At 39.9% G+C, this 18,574-nt stretch overlaps 2 protein-coding genes across 2 annotated transcripts in view; one reads left to right on the forward strand and one right to left on the reverse strand.

Moving 5' to 3' along the window:
- GPR146 (G protein-coupled receptor 146) overlaps positions 1-587 on the reverse strand; it is a 51,309-nt gene extending 50,722 nt beyond the window's left edge. The window contains exon 1 of the mRNA XM_032983732.2: positions 20-587. The gene's annotated coding sequence lies outside the window, so the exon portion shown is untranslated. The remainder of the gene's footprint in view (positions 1-19) is intronic.
- Positions 1-18,574, forward strand: part of CUNH7orf50 (chromosome unknown C7orf50 homolog) — a 39,746-nt gene that overhangs the window by 301 nt on the left and 20,871 nt on the right. Inside the window, exon 2 of the mRNA XM_032983795.2 lies at positions 8,371-8,546. Within this exon, the coding sequence (XP_032839686.2) occupies positions 8,371-8,546 (176 nt within the window). The remainder of the gene's footprint in view (positions 1-8,370; positions 8,547-18,574) is intronic.

Below are 18,574 nucleotides of genomic sequence, written 5' to 3' on the forward strand. Positions count from 1 at the left end.
AAAAGCAGGTTCTGCTTACCTGGGTCGGCGCGTGGGTCACGTGTTCCCTAATGTTTTGGTGGCTTTAGGATGTGGATTGTGCCGATCTCAGGCTCTTACTTGCAGTCCTTCCCGCAGCTTCAGAGGTCCCCTCCGCCGTGGTGGACATCCTAGCCTGTACGTGGGCTCTGGCTGAATCAGATTCCTGCTTTTCTTTCCTCTCTCACCTTTTAGCATTCTCCGACTGTAAAATCCATCCCTTTCCTGAAATGCAGAATGATGCACTTGTCCGATGAAGTTTTTCCAGGCAGGATTCAGATTCCAGGCAAGCCTTTCATTTCCTTCGTGTGTGGGGGGAGAGCGAAGGCAGGGAGGCGAAAGGAAAGCGCTCGCTTCCTTTAAATCCCCACCAGCGTCTTCCCAGCGCTGGAAGCAAAGTAGCTTGTCATGGTGATCTTCAGAGTTTAACTTTAGGGGGGGGAGGGAGAAAGTGGAAAGCAAACTGAATGCTGTAGTGGAGATTTCTCTCTTCCCCCACTGGGCCCCTTGCCGACTGTTTTTATTGATTTCAATCACTGGAGGCTAGCTGGCTCTCAGAAGAAACACTGTGTAATGTGTTCTTTCCTGGCTTTCATTAAAGAAACTCAATGCAGTGCGGTCACGCTGCCGAGCTCGCCTGGCAACCTGCCTACACCCTGTGGTACCTCTTTCATTGGAGGAGATTGAGCTCGTGGTTTGGGGTTGTTTTATTTATTTTTTTAAATTCTCCAGCAAGGATTTCAAAACAGTCTGTGCTCTGCTTCTACCTCCTCTCACAGCCCAAAGCCATTTTAAGCTTCAGAAGAAATTGTCAGCACCCCTAAAGGGGACGACTTTGGTGGCGATGAAAACACCGAGTACCGCGACAGTCTCGTGCTTCTTCTATTAAAATTCCTCTGTGTGTTTCTGGGGAGGGGTTAAAAGGGCTGTGTGTAAGCCACAGGGATGTGGATACAAATGATTTCCTAGGGGTTTCCTTTTTTTTTTTTTTTTAATTTCATCTTCTCCTGATTGGTTAACATGGTTTAATTAAGGGTAAGAGAGTAAGCAAAATCCTTCAACAAATATGTGAAAATTCCTGGCAGTGCTGTACTTGCAAATGAAGCAAAACTGCATTCCCCAAGCCTGCAGTCGCGGTGGTGTCTTAAATATTTCTCTTGTATTCAGCACTGGTGGAGAAAAATGAGAAATAAAATATGGTACTAATTTATGCCTTAGAACTTAATCTACTACAGTATGTATTTTATAGGGGAAAACAAACTATAAAGTGGAATTCAACAAGCTAGGTTCTGTAAATCGTATTGTTCTGTGTGCCTATAAATGCTTTCATTTCATTTAGTAAATTGTTCAATTTCTCTTTATTCAACAGTTCCTAACGATAATGCTTTATGTGCTCTTCAGAATTGGCTGTAAATCTATGAAACACATAAATATCACAGTTGTAAATTAAGCCAGGTTTCAAGCTAATAAAGGTACATCAATTCTAAATTACAACTGCAACTTTAGGGTGCTACCTGATCACTTGTGCTTGTGAGATGCTATAACTGTGTACACAAGGATGCCTTTTTTTAAAAAAAAAAAAAAAAAACAAAAAACAAAAAACAAAAAACAAAACCAATCCACATTTATACAACCACTGAAAGAATCCTTTCCTGGATCAGAAAGATAAAAAGCTTGTTCTTATTTAAATCTGGCTTCCTGCAGAACTTGTTTGAGGCTTTTCTGCCTGTGTTGCATCTACAGAAACCTTTTCAAATCAGCTTAAGGTAAGTTATTCCCAGTGGTTTTGTTGTGAGGAGTTGAGACTCTAAAAACACATAGCTGTTATGAAAAATCTTAATTTTTTCTTAGAGCAATGTATAATTTTTAAAAAGTCTTCCTCTGTAAGTGCTACAGACATGGTATAAGGAGGTATATTTCTACAAATGTTACTTTTCATTCAAAATTTGCTCTCTGCATGGTAATGAAATTTCATATGCCGTTTCTGGTCATACTTACTCTCTTCATAAGGTACTAAATGATAAAAAATAATTACTTAAATTCAATATGGCCTTGAACTATTTTATGCAAATTCTTTAGCTGGAGTTGTAGCACAGTTCTTTGACAAGCCTCAGACAGTAAATCATTTGTCAATCTTTCTTTTATGAACCTTGCATCTAAGGATTTGCCAGCCTTTCTTCTTTGTTGGTTTTGAATTGTATTTACAGACTCCACTTTTTGTTTTTAAGCTGGCAGATGGCCAGTTGTTTATCTGGATTCATATGTATTGTGTAAGACAGAAACAAAACGTTTTGCATGCTGATTTCATGCACGGGGCATTTTTGGGGCAAAAGGCTACTTGTAAGCAGAAGCCATTATGTGATGGGTTGTTAGCTCCTTGTCAGATCTTGGTCCGTGAACAAAGCCCTTTTTGACATTTCTCTATATTAAAAGTTATGAAATAATGTGAGCTTAATGAATAAACAAGGCAATACAATACTCCTACTATGAAATAAACAGTATCATCCAATTCCCCATCTTTCTTTTTGGAGTTCAAAAATTTGATGCCCTTTTTATACGTTAGTCACTGTTAGTTAGGTTATATTTTATTCTTCCAAATTTCTGATGTTGCTTGCTTTGCTGTTGTACAGACTTGTGTTGCTGTGCTGGTGGAAAAGGATGAAAGTCTATTGGCTTTTGAGGAGCTGGATTCACTGGTACTAATGAATAGTAAATTTGGTGTTGTGGCTGGTCTGTGGTTAGTGCTAAAGGTTTGGCAGGAAAGCTGAACCCCTGAACAGGCGGAAAGTTCAGACCTACACAGGCGAATCCCAAAGGCAAATTTGTAATAAATGAGTATTCGGCAATTCTTCAGAGTTTCTGACTCTGTCAACCTTAATCTGTCCTGGCAACAGACAACTAGGGATGCAAATGTAGGAGTCTGAAACAGTGACAAGTCAGAAGAAGGAACAGAAATCTTTAGATGTCTTCAATTATACCCAAGTATGAGGCAGTCAAGGACCTTTGGGTAACTATAAATCTGGAAACAAATTAAGAAATGCACTTACTGCTCTGCTGAAGCACAATACAATTACTGTGCCGTTAATACCATTTTGTTACTGGTTGCCCAGGTGTTATGGTTTAGAGTCCCCTGGCAGTGTAAGCTTTTATGCAGATGTAGTCTCCGAAAAACTACCCCTGTTTGGTTTTGCCATTCTTGATGCAGAAAAAAGGGTCAGATATCTTCAAGAAAGTCTGTCTTGGGTATATCTTTCTGCCAGTTTCTCTTGTGGTTATACTTATTTTTCTCTGTTCTGAATTGCTTAGCAGGACTGCTTTACACTATTAAATGCTTTGCTTTAGTTTGAGATGGCTCCCCTTTTATGATGGGTAAGCTCATTTCTAAAGATCACTTACAAAATGTTTTAAATTTGTGCAATATTTCCAGATTACAGAACAATGGAAAACTTTAACTGGTATCTAAAACCGCCACAGCTGAAGCATCCAGGTATTTTGAGTCAGATGTCTTAGACTATTTACAGTACATTACTATGTTTGTATACAATTCAGAAATTTAGAGACTGGCATTGATGAAAGCCACTGTATTTGCAGTCACAGCACTTTGCATGCAGATGAACATGGTATAGTATGAACTTCATGAATTTACTTGAGGATGTCTGAGCTCACATCTCCATACCCTTGCAAAGATGACACGGGTTTTTATGAGCATAAGTGTTAAAGATTTGGGGGTCTGTCTTTTACTCAAAATATGGCATCCAGTGGCAATATCCCTTTTAGCACCTTTTCAGGCCTTCTGGAAAGTTTCCAAGTAGAAGACTCCCACCTCCTTAATCACGAGAAAACACTGGCTCTCCTCTGAATGTCATTCATTCAAGTGTACTGACCTAGCCTGACCTTGTTTAGATTGAGATCTAATGAGCCCACAATCCAAGGTGGTGTGGTAGCTCTCAGCAGGCTTTGCAAAAAAGCAAGTGTTGTGTTTTCCTGTATGCATGTGTTTTAAATTTATCACATCAATAAACAAGTGTCTCACATGCTCAAATATGGACTTTACAATGTTGTAGTTCAGACTAAATTGTAGCACTACAAATTGTGATGTCACTTTGTAAATATAAAAGGACACAATGTGGAATATTTATGACCTTGAAACAATGAAGTCCTCTTGGTTTTTTTTTGTTTTTTTTTTTTTTTTTTTTTTTTAATTTAAATAGTGACATAATGCTAAAAATCTTAATCTGAATGGCTCAGAAAATTTGGACACATCTTTCAGAAAAATAGTCACAGTAATGGTTCAGGGAAAGCAAAATTTAAAAATAAGGCTGTTGATTTAAAGAAAGGAGAGATGCCTCAGTAGAGTATCATAACAGAGATCATCCAAGTTAAAATAAATACAGCTAGGCTTTAAATTCCAGTGAAAGGTTTGTTTTTGTGTCCCAGGTTTTGGAGAAGGTTGGTTTTGGTTGTGTTGTTGTTTGGGGTTTTTTTGGTTTGGTTTTTGTTTTAAATTGCAGTAAAACTACCTTCAGCTTCACTGGAGAATATACCACTAAATGTAAGTATTTTATGAAGCACATAAAACTTGAGGCTTTCAAATTAAAAACCCGTCAAGGACGGACTGTGGTATGTACTACTAGATTAATCAAGTTGACATGAATAGATAGAAGTATAGTTGCAACTAGTTGGTTGAGCTGTAAGTCTGTGAGCGCTTGATCACAGTCTGTGTGCTGGGAGTCCCAGACAGAAGCCTGATGAATCCGATTTTCCCTGGATGATGCTGTGGGCTAGCAGAAGGTACCTCCAGCTGTAAATCCTGACTCTTTCATGCCTGGGACAGCACCAGCCCCGCAGGGAGAACAATGCTTTTGTTTCAGACAGCCCACACTGCATCAACTGCAATGCTGGAAACAAACGTTGTTAGGGCTCGGTATTTACGTTGGGAGGGGGCAACTTGTTTTGTTTTTAATGGAGCGGTTGGGGAGAGGGATAAAAAGCTTTTTGATAATGCGAGGAATGTGGGGGGGAAGGGAAGGTACAGAGATGTGCATTTACTGTAAGTATGAAGAAGCAGAGGCCTCTTTATCGGACCGGCTCTAATGATGTGCCACAGTCACTTTATTTGAAAGCTTCATGGCTCACAGAAAAGTAAACAAATTCATTACATTATTTTTAAAAGAAGATTAACTGTAGTGTGTCGTCTGTTGGACAGCTGCTGTAGTAATCTTTTACAAACACTTTATAAATGACCACCCTCAGTGTTTTCCTGGGCTTTGTGTGGCTAGATTGTTACTTTAGCAAGTACCATGGTGGCTTTTCAAATGAAAACGTTGTTTCCTGTATAGCAATTACGTATCTACCTTCACCTAAATATTATTTTATTCTCAGCATGAGTTATAAAATGTCTTCTATACAAATGCAACATATGTTGCTTTTTTGCCTGTGTTTGCAGGAGCGCTGGATTTTCCATAAAACTAGTTGAAAAGTATTTTAAACAAAAAAAAAAAAAATTCTCTTTACTGTCCCACTCCCATTTATTCTAATTTCTGCTTTCTTGTCCTTTCTCGATCTTTGAAAACAGAAAGTTGAAAAGATGAGTCAGACTAAACTTAGATGATACATGAATTGACACTGAACAAATGTTTAATCCTCAGCAGGTGTCTTTGGCAAATAAGATGGTGTTCAGGTATTGTCTTGTTTAACCATCCTTTGCTTGAATGTCAGCAGGAATGATGTTATTTAACATCACGTCTGGATTTTTGTTTGAAAGCACTCGACTAACGCAGATCAATATAACACTAAGGATTGTCAGTTTATAAAGTGGTTTTAACTAATTTTTCCATAAAGCAGTTGATCTTCTTGTGCATTAAGGTTTCAGTTAGGAGTTCCTTAAACAGATGAGAAGGGGGCAGAGAGATGAGGAAGAACATTTCTTTCACACTCAGTTTGGCCTCCATGGGTTTCTGATGCTCTAGCAGATGACCTCACCTGGCAGATACAATGCTATGTTAAAGCTGCTGGCTCTGAACCAGTTTCACTCTGTGAATGTAATTCTTGTTCTTGGAAATGTTAGTGGTGGTTACACTCCTTTATCTTCCCCGGCCCTGGGATGCGAGATGCTAATACAGCTGCCATAGGTGTGGGTGGCTCCTCTGGACTGCCTTATTTGTCTCTGTATACTTCCCCTTCATCAGCTTATAGCTGAAGTGTCCAAGGGACATGCAAATTTGGCAGAAACATCAGAAAGTGTACTTTATTTTGAGCAGAAGAATTATAGATTTAAATAACTCAACAAACACTTGCATGCCATCTCCCATTTTTCTGTCCTTGCCATATAGCAGTCTGCTTCAAAGTCCACTTCTGTACAGATAAGGTAGACATTTTCCATCTGTGCCATATCCACTGCTGTCGGTGGGTGGTTTATCCATACCCAGAGACCCCATCTTCTTATAAATATAGCCTGGCCTTGCAGGAATCTGTTCCTTGCTCAGGTTTTCTTAACAAACCCAATACAACTGTTTCTGAGGAAGTGGATTAACTGAGTCATTTGCAAATCATTACTGCTGGGGCAACATCTCTATCACATTTGATGTTACTGCAAACACTGTTTCCACAGTGTTGCCCACAGCCCCATCTCTTCTTGTTAAATGCCATGAGTGTGTTAAATGGACTTGACAGAAGGTGCTAAGTATGGTTAGATAAAAAAAATGCAAGTCTGACAACCTATTCCAATATGAGCCTGTAATTTAGAAGTGTATAGATGTTTGCAATTTTGAGTTGGCTACAAATGATAGCAGGGAAGTAGTACAGCACAGCAAACAGGAGCTAAAAACCCTGAGTTCGTCACAACACCTAATACTTCTAATATTTTTGCTACTAGATTTCTGTTCTTACCTTGGAAGAGAAGGTCATATTTAAATGGTCCTTTCTGCATACCTTTAGCCTGCGTTTTATTGCAGTGCCTGACCCATGGAAGTGGCTAAGAAGCAGCAGTTCCTTAAACCACAATGAAGGTATCAACATTTTATTTGGGATTGTGTAAGATCTGTAACTATCATACAAGCTAAGAATTAGCACCACCCCTTCAATCTTGGACTTGGAAATATACAAAAGCAAGACCAATACAGTGTAAGAGTCTTGTTTGCAGAACTTCATACTTTTTTCCATTGCTCCGTTGTTACTGGGATGTTGCACAGAAGAGGTGGCTTCGTAGTGTCCAAATCAGTCCTGTTTCTGGAGGTACATAGGGGTTTGGATACCCAGAAGCTGCTTTGTCTACACTTTTGTGAAGGTCTGTGTACAATGATCATGAGAGTAGTTAGGGTTCTGTAAAGAGTAAATCTCTCTGTCTCTCAGGGAAGTCTTGGGGAGGTCATTGAACAAACAGCCATCTAATACTAGACCAGCTGCAATTTTTTTATGCTTCCAGTTGATACTTAACAATTCAGTGAGACTGTTGCCAGGGAAGATATGAATGAACCTCTCTCAGACATCTAGGAGTCCCTGGAGTCAGTCTCATCTTGCTGTGGAACCACGTTTTATTTCTACACTGTGATCTTGCACTGGATTTTCCCTGAGAAGTTCAGCACATCTATTTAGTGCTCTTCATCTGTATGTGAAATACATATTTTCATTTGGGGTACACTTATGCATATATTAATAGTAATAATGTTTTAGATGTGAATAATTAACTGTTCTGTCTGCAAACCTAAAGAAACTTCAACCTCTGTGGGATATATGTGTGTATGTTTATTGAAGTTCATGAATGTTTACCCAAGATTGCTGAAAGACCTCCAGGAGGTCTTGGATGAAGATGGTAGTTGTCACATCTCCTTTGGCATAATGGAGATGAAGACCCTGTGTGGCAGGCAGGTTTTCTTAATCCAGAGAAGTGTGAGGTTACACAACAGCCCCAGAAAGTAATGATCTTAAGGAAACCTTACTTCTTGCACTTAAATGTGTATATGCTAAAAAAAAAAATCCATACCCTCCCTCCACTATGAAACAGCCTCTGCTGTTCACATTCCCCCCCACCTCAGGACGGGATGGGAGAACAAACAGTACAACAAATGTTAGATATTATGTTTAAAACGTAGCTAGAAGGTGCTCAGATTACAGTACTGCTGAGAACAGAATAATCATCTGTAGAGAGCAGTTCTACAGACTTCTGCAAGTGCAGTATTGCATAAATTCTGTGAATTGAGCAGAGTAGAGAGGTGATAGTATAGTGAACAGTAAAATTATGAAGCTTGAAGCTTCTGGTTTTAAATACTACCTGTGCCCTTCAATTGCCCTTATGCATATTTTGTTCACTTTCCTATAGAAATATAAACACTTTATTTAAATGGGTTTTTTCAGACAACAAAAGAAAAGGAAGAACTTACAGCAGAGGAAAGGAGGAAACTGGAAAGAAAATTAAAAAAAGAGAGTAAGAAGAAGGAAAAACAGCTGATGAGAGAAGCTGGAATCTCTACTAAAAAGGTGGAGCCCAAAAAGCAGTCGGGATCTGAGCTGGCTCTGGCCTATTTAACCAGGTAAGAATAGTAAAACCACTGCAGGTGCTACTTACAGAAGTAAGCTATAAAGCGTGCCAGAAATCCAGAACAAGCTGAACCAAGTAATAACACATTAAAGGAAATTGCTGCAGTTAAGTACTAAGTTAATGTTTCATCTCAGCTGACACCCCAGCATACAGTTGATCACCCCATTGTATTTATATCACAGGAACAACTGAGAGATGTTATGTATGGTGCAAACATTTTATAGAAAGACAGATTCTGTCCTGAAGATCTTCTAGTTGATATATAAATATCACTGGGTTAGCTGCACTTATAAAGATGAAAGGCACGTTGCAGAAAAGATTGCATTGAGGAAATTAGTTTTGCTTCTTGAGTGGACTGTTCTAAGCAAAGGATTTCCAGTTGTTCTCTTTATGTAAGCAAATTGCATGAAGTGGTTAAGCATTATGGAGTCTGAATTTAACCGCCTGCATGATGTTTGGATATTTGTAAATTAAGATGGGATTATGTCACTATTTTAAGGTTAATAGTGTACAATGCCTTATTTTTGCATAGCAAAGTATACAGCAAGTATAGTGGCTAATTTCAGATCAGAAGCAATTACTTCATCTAGTTAGCGCACTTATTTAGAATACTTAAAATTCCAACGTAAAGCAAAGTCTATGGTTAAACTAAAGAACTACAGCAAAGCATTCATAGTACCCTACAGACAGTAAGAGGTCATGTATAAACAGGACGATAGTGTTTATTTTTTTTCCAAACTGCAAAATACACCCTGTCTGTAAGACCTCCAGAAGACTGGCGTGTTACAGATAGTGGGTTCCCCTGTGGAATAATTCCAGGGTTGCATCTCTGGCCATGCTCAAAACTGAAACAACCAGGCTGTCTGAATTGTTACTTACCACTCTCAGTGGGGAGGGAGGAAATTAATTGCATTCCAGGCAGAGGGACATGTGCATTTTTGTTACATAACCCTCAGCACGCAGCGATAGCAAAATGACAATAATATTTTTGATCTGGAAAACAGCTGGAGTAGTTCACCACTGTTTTGAACTGCAAATGGATTGACAGTTAGCTTTGAACCATCTGCTCAGACTATACTCTCACATGTGTGCTAGTAGGTGGTGGATCTCTAGATAATGGATTTCAGGTTTGGAAGGCAAGGGAACAAGCTGTGGGTTTTTGCTTGATACTCCACTGTTGTCTGTATGGATTTTGGCCTTATTAAGTGAGAGAATATGAAACTATATTTGAACTAATATTTGAACCAGTTTGACTCTAGGGTTTCACATAACCTGTACCAATTTAACCTGCTATGTCATTTGATCTTGTAATATGCAGAGTCCAAGGGCTGTATGTACAGCAATAGGTTGTGAGGGATTATTTCAGCAACAGACAATTTGAATTTTGTAGACTTAAGGATGGTCATAAAATGGTGAACTGCCAAGAAAACATAACCATAGGCATCGTTCCAGCCCCCAGTGTGCCAGGACCATCTTGCACCATCGTAAATTACAGAAAAACAGCTTAATTCTTTTACACCTCAGATATTTTTTCAACCCAGCAAGATTGGAAAAAGAAACAACTGGATTTAAAGTAATTAGAGTAGTAGTATATTAGCTGGGGAAGGGAAAATAAAATCCAAGCTCTGGAAGTCCATTGAAAAACTTCCAGCAACTTCAGTGGGTCAAGGATTTCAGTCTATGTGTTTTTGTAGGGCTACAGGTGTGAACAATATGGGGGAGGATAAGTTAGTCTTATAGATGGAAGAGATTAATATATTTGGAAGTAAATAAAAGGGTGCTGTGGATTTATGTTTTGCCCCACCTATAATAAAAAGCCTTACATGACATAAGGGTTGCTAAGTGAAGCAGCATATAAATTCCCTGGTGACATGTGGGTTCCCTGTAGGACAGGTGGAACTTGAAGTACCATATGATAACTAAAACTCTAGTTTTTATTTATTAAGAGACTATTTGCAGTATGAGAGCACAACTGTATGATACTTCAGCCTGTGACAGGAAAATACTGATTTTGTTTCAGTGAAATTTTGTTTGATAACTTAAAAAGAAAAATGTTAGTATTCAGTGAAAGATTTTTTTGTTACACATCTAAACTTTTGACATGCAAAGGAAAATTAAACTCATTTTGTAGGTCATACATATTTTAAGAGATAGTAGTTCCCTCAGAGTGCAGAATCATCTTTTCTGGTATGTGGAATTCTTCATCAGGAGAGTACATTTCTGTTTCAAGCAATAATGTCAGGGAGAAGTAGCAGAATTTTACTTGGAGGAAATAAAGCATAGTTAATAACAGTTATTGTTTTGTGCTTAGGAAGCCCTGCTTCTGCAGTAGCTTTGTATGTTCTATTGAAAAAATAAAATGGAAGTAGGAGACAGCCCACAGGCAGCGCTCCTCTCTTTGCTGACGCACAAGTTGACTTTCACAAAGATGTGCCTCATCCTTTTAGTCTCTCACCCTTTTAGTCAAGGTGAGATAATGAAGAGAGCATTAATGAGAGGGAGTAAGGCATGGAGTGCGGCGGGGGCAGGGCTGCTAATTGCATACTGCCCTTACTGATGGCTTTAAGACCAACACTGCAGCAACAGACCTAGATTCAGAGGGATGCTTCACACAGAGCAATGCTAGGCAGAGGCACATGGCTGTATTTGGTAGCGCTGTTGATGTGTGTCCCTACTGCTGGGGGCCTTTGTAAACCTCTGGACTGCTGGGCACAGTACGCTGCTACAAGCTGACTAGTTCTTCCAGTTTTCCAGGTTTTTTATTTGAGTTTAAAAATAAATAGTCCTTGATGCTTTGCCAGGCTCCAGAGAGGTCAAATTATCATTTTATTGGAGGATCATCCTAGCAACTGAGAGAGGCTTTTTTTCCCCTATGCAAGGGATGGCCACATGCAAGAGCAGCTGATGCCAACTAGCAAACTGCAGCTCCCCACCTAGACCTGAGGGTGCTGAAGGGTTTCCCCTGTGAGCTGGGTGATGGTTGATAGCCCAGGCTTTTCAGCTGCGTTCTCATTTGAATGAGACCAGGACAAGCATGCACCAGGTCTTGCATCACTGAGGCAGGAGAAGCTGCCAAATGGCTACTGTTTTTTTCCTCTCTCACTTTCTGTTGGCCTGCAGGAAAAGGAAAGGGGGAGAAAAACATGTCTTTGCTTCACCAGTTTTTATCTCATCTTTTCCCTCGATGAGATAAGCTCAGGTGCTTTCCCAATGCAGTTCTGTCTAATGCAACAATCACAGCGTGCCTGAGGAAACAGAAGAAAGTCATCTACTGTCAGATTCTCCAGCTTGTTTGGGGAGCAGAGAGGAAGATCTGAAGATATATAGAGGATTACAAATAGGGAGCTGAAGCAGAAAGTATATAAAACTATGAGAAGGAAAAAAGAAAATGTGGAATAATGAAAAAAAACCTCAGAGCGGTATTGAACAGAAGAGAAAAAAACCTGTAAAATTACTGCGGATAAATAGGGAAAAGCAGGTGTAAGGAAGTATTAATGGTTGAATAGACTTCTGTATTGGGTTTGCATGGCCAGGTTTTGATAGCAGGGAGGCTCCAGGGGTGGCTCCTGTGAGAAGCTGTCAGAAGCTTCCCCTGTGTCCAACAGAGCCAACACCAGCAGCTGCAGGATGGACCCACCGCTGGCCAAGGCCGAGCCCATCAGCGATGGTGGCAGCACCTCTGGGATAATGTATTTAAAAAGGGGGAAAAAAACCTGTGCAAATGCAGCCAGAGAGAGGAGTGAGAATGTGTGAGAGGAACCACTCCGCAGCCACCCAGGTCAGTGAGGAAGGAGGGCAGGAGGTGCTCCAGGCGCCGGAGCAGAGATCCCCCTGCAGCCCGTGGGGCAGAGCAGGGGGAGGCAGGCTGTGCCCTGCAGCCCGGGGGGGTTAACGGTGGGGCAGCTTCCACCTGCAGCCCGGGGAGGACCCCAGGCCGGAGCAGGGGGATGTGCCCCAAGGAGGCTGTGACCCCGTGGACAGCCCACGCTGGAGCAGGCTCCTGGCAGGACCTGTGGCCCCGTGGAGAGAGGAGCCCACGCTGGAGCAGGTTTGCTGGCAGGAGCTGTGACCCGTGGGGGACCCACGCTGGAGCAGTCTGTTCCTGAGGGGCTGCGGCCCCTGGGAGGGACCCACGCTGGAGCAGTTCGTGAAGAGCTGCAGTTCGTGGGAAGGACTCACGTTGGGTAAGTTCGTAGAGGACTGTCTCCCTCTGGGAGGGACCCACGCTGGAGCAGGGGAAGAGTGCGAGGAGTCCTGCCCCTGAGGAGGAGGGAGCAGCAGAGACAACGGGGGATGAACTGCCCACAAGCCCCATTCCCTGTCCCCCTGCGCTGCTGTGGGGAGGAGGGAGAGAAATCTGGAGCAAAGTCAAACGTGGGAAGAAGGGAGGGGTGGGGGGAAGATGTTTTAAGATTTGGTTTTCTTTCTCCTTATCTTGCTCTGATTTGATTGATAATAAATGAAACTAATTTCCCCAAGTGGAGTCTGTTTTGCCCATGATGGCAGTTGGTGAGTGATCTCCCTGTCCTTATCTCAACCCAAGAACCTGTCGATATATTTTCTCTCCTCTCTCCAGCTGAGGAGGGGAGTGATGGAGTGGCTTTGGTGGGCACCTGGCATCCAGCCAGGGTCAACCCAGCACAACTCCACAAATCTCTTCCTTTTAATGATGATATGCTTTTTTTCTTTATAATGGTAAGTTATGATTCAGGTCTGAAGCCAAGATTAGAACGTCTCATTACTTTGATTCTAGGAAAATATAAAATAAAAACTGATCCTTTTCTGAGCATTAAGCACCGTCAAGTGAAAAGATGTTGCAATTCATGAGAATGGTAATTAGACTTAATTATAACCTAACTGACCTTCTGTGGTGTTAAAATGTTGGCAGAACATGTTTGTCTTGGCAAGCCACTCTCTCCTAGAAATGCTTCTGTTCTTGTGTTTGGCTTAGAAAGTTCATTGCTCTATGGATCTGCACATGTGGTTTTCTCCATCACCTATCAAAAGAATAGACAGAGATCTGAAAAGATGTCACTAAAAGTATGTGGAATTACAAGATTGATGTCATCTGAAGTAGAAGGAATAGATAATACTGTTGTTCAGATATTGCTGTGAATTACCTAAGCTTTGAGATATTATTTATCATCTGTTAAAATTTAAAAAATAAGCTGCTGGAGTACATTTCTTTTCCTTCTGTAATGATTTATGTTATACTTGTAATATATGTCACCAGAATGTTTCCCAAGGCATTGTCTTTTCAGTTTTCTTTATAGGTCTTACTTTCCTCATCCCTAATTTAAATTTAGGTGAGATTCAGAGAGTATTAGAACTTTCTTTAAACAAAAAAAAGATGCTTATAAGAATAATACAAAGCACATTACAGAAACACAGAAGTGAGAGACAGTCAGAATTTCCCATCGAGTGGGGAAACAGTCTGACTCTGCAGAACACAAGGTGGTTTTTGCTGAGCGCAGTGGCGGTACTGCTGAAAGCAGTGTACAACCCAGGGCGGTTGTTTATCTGCTGGGTTTGCAGAATGGAAACAGATCTCAGTCCTCTGTCAATCTTTGTTACAAACAGTGCCAAGCATGGGAGATTTTAAAGCTGAAACACTGTTCTTCCTTTGTAAGCAGTTATTTTGATATTTTGATATTTTTAAATATATGTATTGTAAAGATATATAAATAAAAATAATGTGGATAAAGTATAAGAAGTTTTTACTCCTACTGGAGCAGAGGCCATCTGGAGAAGGGTATTAATAGATAGCTTAGTGTTAGCATCTAAGAAGTTTCTGATTTTTGAAGGAACTTCAAAAGAGGCTTGTGCTTGGCTGTAAAGAGGGCAGCAACATTTGAGATTTGTGGCCAAACAGCTGAGATGATGGTGGCCCTTCAGGAAATCACAAAACCATTCATCCTGCCACATTTGGGATCAGGTGATTCTATTGGGAGAGCTTCTGCACAAATACAACCACACTCATTAATATTGAAAAACAGTTTCTAAATTTAAAGTACATTGAGTGGGCTTATGTCAGATGTAGTTTGCTTTGTTGATCCATAATGTTTTGAAGCTGTTTTTCCTCTCACAGTTTAAGTATTTTTTAGCCATAGTCAGTGACGACTGTTGATGTTTGAACTTACTTAAATCATTCTCATTGCTGCTGGCCTTAATCTTTAATTTCAAACTTGGCACTGATGTTGATGTTTTACCATCAATGGCTTAAGCTTTTAGATATTAAATGTAACTGATGCACTAGAAATCTAAACATACACAGATTTTTTTTTTCCCCTTCCAGAGGCAGACTCCTTGTGTTTGTTAGCAACTAACATTAGTATTTAGTGTCATTCCTCCTTCCCCCATGCTCTGGGATGGTGAATGAGTTTCCTTCCTGATAAGGAGGTGCAGCATATATAAAAGCTCATCAGTTATCTTGACTTTCATAACATACTGGAGAACTGCTCGAGTGATGAATCTCAATTAGCTAGTAACAAAAATAGTATGTGAATGTAAGAGAAACCACTGTAATTAGACACAGCAGTGTTGTTTCATTCCCTTCAACAACTGGGGCTTTAAGGTGTCTTGAAAGAGCAGCTCTTCCTCAAAGATTAGGGGAATAGTGATGGAGGCTAGTTTTGCTTTAATAATCATAGGGCTATTTTTTAAAGGTTCTGGTGCAAGCATTAACTATGGATGTAATTAATCTATTCATACATGCTCTTAGTCATTTTGTCACATTCATTAGTTCCATAAGAAGCCTCATGAATTCAGAGATTCAGATACAGGATAAATTTGCATTTGGCATTGTTCTGCAGCTGTTTTATATGAACTTGGGCAGGTACTTGCTACTATCTGATTTCAAAGGCTTGCATTTCTCCTAATACTCTAGAGATTAGTGAATTTGTTTTAGCACTTTTCCAACTTTCTGTATTGCTTAACTTTTAATTTCTACCAGAGCTTTATCTGCCTCTAAGTGGGATTCCTTTTCTTGATCTAAATCAGTCTCTGTAAAAGTGAATGTTTTCAAATTGATGTTAATAGTTGGACAGATGTTCCTCATTTGCCACTGTCTCTGTGGCAAAGTAGTCTCATCTTATTAAGAGTGAGTTACCTTGTCATTATCCTGTGCTCCCTTGTGTAACTTCAGTACCCCATGGCATCTGACGAAGCCACCTCAGTTTGTCTGCAGTTCCCTAGCAGCCCCGGCATTACTCAGAAACTCTACAAAGCTCTCTGTTGCAATGCCCACACCTTTCCTATTTTTAGGGTGCCGGTATGCCGGCAGTTATTCTTGTGGGGGTAGGTGGAGAGGGCATATTCACTCTACAGATTTGATGCTGCTTAGGACTATTCTGTAACTGTACTCAAGCATATTAACTTCTGCAGAAGGCAAAGCTTGCTTTTAGGGTATATGAGGCAGAAAAAATGTTCTGCTATGTTGGACCCATTATTGAGCAAGGTTTTCTAATTCATTGTATTGCCCCACATTTTGTAAGTAACTTCTCCCTGTCCTGGTGTTTACATCCTTCACATGACTGTATTGGTTTTCTCAATCTTACTGTCCCTTCAGTGAAGCAGTGCATACATAATTCTGCATGTGTTGCTAGTCCTTCCAGACACTGATGTGGTCTATTGCTCTTCTGTGAACTCCTGTGTCTGTGAGAGTCTGCGATTCCTTCCTGCTCCCTGTCATTCTGGCTTGGTTTATGGGCAGCAACATTGGATTCATCTTTGAGCCATAGCACATTGAGATTTCGTATTTTAATTTGCTGCACACTAAAAACCTTTTCTGTTTCCCGCCTTGTCCCCAACCTATTATTCAGTTTTGTGTTGATGACAGTGTTGGCATGAACATGCCAACTATAGCTATAATAAATTTTTCACTGACTGTAAAAGGAACAGTGATTCTCATCTGATTTCAGCCTGGCTGCAGTAAGTCAGATACCCTCCCATTGCAGAGTTGGCTTTATGATACACTTTTCCAGATGTTACTGTTCTCATTATCATCTGATTATTCAAACCATGCATTTAGGATTCTGTGAATGTCACGTTACACTGTCAATAATATCACCATACAGCTTTTGCCTGTTTAATCAAGACGTCTGACAGCAGCCCAACTTGATGATTTTCAGTCCCTATGATACACTTATTGACTTCTGGATTCACTTTTCGTTATCTTGATGGCAAGTGATATGCAGAACTGTGTTGGAGCCATGCCAGCGTTTTTCTAACCCCAGCATGACATCCAGAGGATGTCATATTGTGAAGGAATTGCTTTTAAACCATTATTAACTTCTTGGTGGGTTAGCTGCTTTTTATGGTTCTAATACAACAATTTCTCTGCTTTGCAAGAAGCACATTAACCTCTTACTCTTAATTTAGTGAGTTCAGTCAGATTACTGTTCCTTTTGTATATCTTGTCTCTTTTTCCACCTATAGCTATTACAGCTATCCAGACTGAGTGATCCAGGCTTTGCCTGATGAAGGCTTACCAAAAAAAAGGAAGTTAACAATTTTGGTCTGCAACTTTTCCATATGAGTCCAACAGCTCAATGCAGATGGTTAAATTGATGCTTGTGCCCGCGCTAAACAGAATAATGTGCCTGCCTGAAAGTGCTGTGCAGAAATACTAACTTGGTCTGGAAGCTGAATAACTGGGTTAACACCCAGATGAGCCTGAATGAAGAAGTTGTGGCTCTCTGCAAATGAGCTCAGGCACTGTACGGAGCTAATTTATAAGTTATACAACTTCCTTTGCCACCAAGACTTCGTCAGCTGTTAGTGAAGATAAACTTGTCAGTTAAAGCTAATGCTGACAAATAATAGTATTATTTACTACATAGTTTTAAAACCAGCAACCAAAAGTAAGAACAAAAAACAACTTTAAGTAGCTCAGAGCCAATCTTAGCTATTTTTACCAAGAATTTCTGGGATGGAAATGAACTGTAGGAATATATTCTGGGTATCTGTAATACTATCCTGGAAATGCTCCAGATGTACAGAATTACATTTTTATATAATTTCAGTCATTTCTAGTAAGTCCTCTTCATACTGGCATATCAAGTTGTGAAGATCCTAGGTACTTACAAATATTTGTTGATGTATTTTGCCATTTCTGGCTTGCTGGCTAAGCAGCTCTGGTTTCTAGAGACAAAACAGATGATTGCTTTGTAGATTCTGAAATGTCAGGTTCTAAGACTATTAAGCTTAGTTATATGTGGAAGTTCTCAGAAGTTGCAGATATTTTTGTGGTATTTTTAACTCATTCAGAAATAGGAAATTTTAGAAACATCAATGATTGAATGATTTTCCAGCCAAATTAGTAAATGCTTCTGATGCAACTCATTCGACTGGGCTTTGGAAGAGCAACCGGACCAACACTACTTTCCCTGAACCAAACCTCTTATGGTTTAGCTATTAATATTATTCTGGATAATCTCCTTTCTATAGGGAATGGTTTAGGAGTAGCTTTCTTACCCCTTTGCTTAGCACTAATGTATGGCTTAAGAGGAGAAAGTAAGGGAAGCTCATGTCTGTGCTAAATTTTTCTCAGAGTCAGTAGCTGTTCTATCTTTCTAAATCTGCTCATTGTCCTATTTAGTTTATGGCAGAGGAAAGAGATTTCTTCTTGTAATTTCCATAACCATAAATGGTCACTAAACTTAACAAAAATGGAGAAATAGATTAGGAAACTCTAATCCTGCTTTATGGCTCCAAATCAAATAATTCATCTTTCTAAATCTTTGAATTAATTTTATGGAAGGTCACAAGTACACATCTCAAAGCATATTTCAGTAAAAGCTGCAGTGATTTACTTTGAAACCTTCTGTCTCTTTGCGCTTCTACCATTTTTTCAGTGTGAAACAAAGCTGTCAAAATATTTACTTGGGCATTTCGTTCAACCATTCTCATAGGAAAATACTGTATTTAATAGCATCATTAACATGAATTCACAAATCCTTTCATCTGACATCTATCATTTTACAGGATCAACTGAAAAATATGTTATTGACTAACCAGCCT

This window comes from Tyto alba, unplaced genomic scaffold, assembly GCF_018691265.1.
Source record: "Tyto alba isolate M040663 unplaced genomic scaffold, T.alba_DEE_v4.0 Super-Scaffold_28, whole genome shotgun sequence".
Classification (NCBI taxonomy): Eukaryota; Metazoa; Chordata; class Aves; order Strigiformes; family Tytonidae; genus Tyto; species Tyto alba.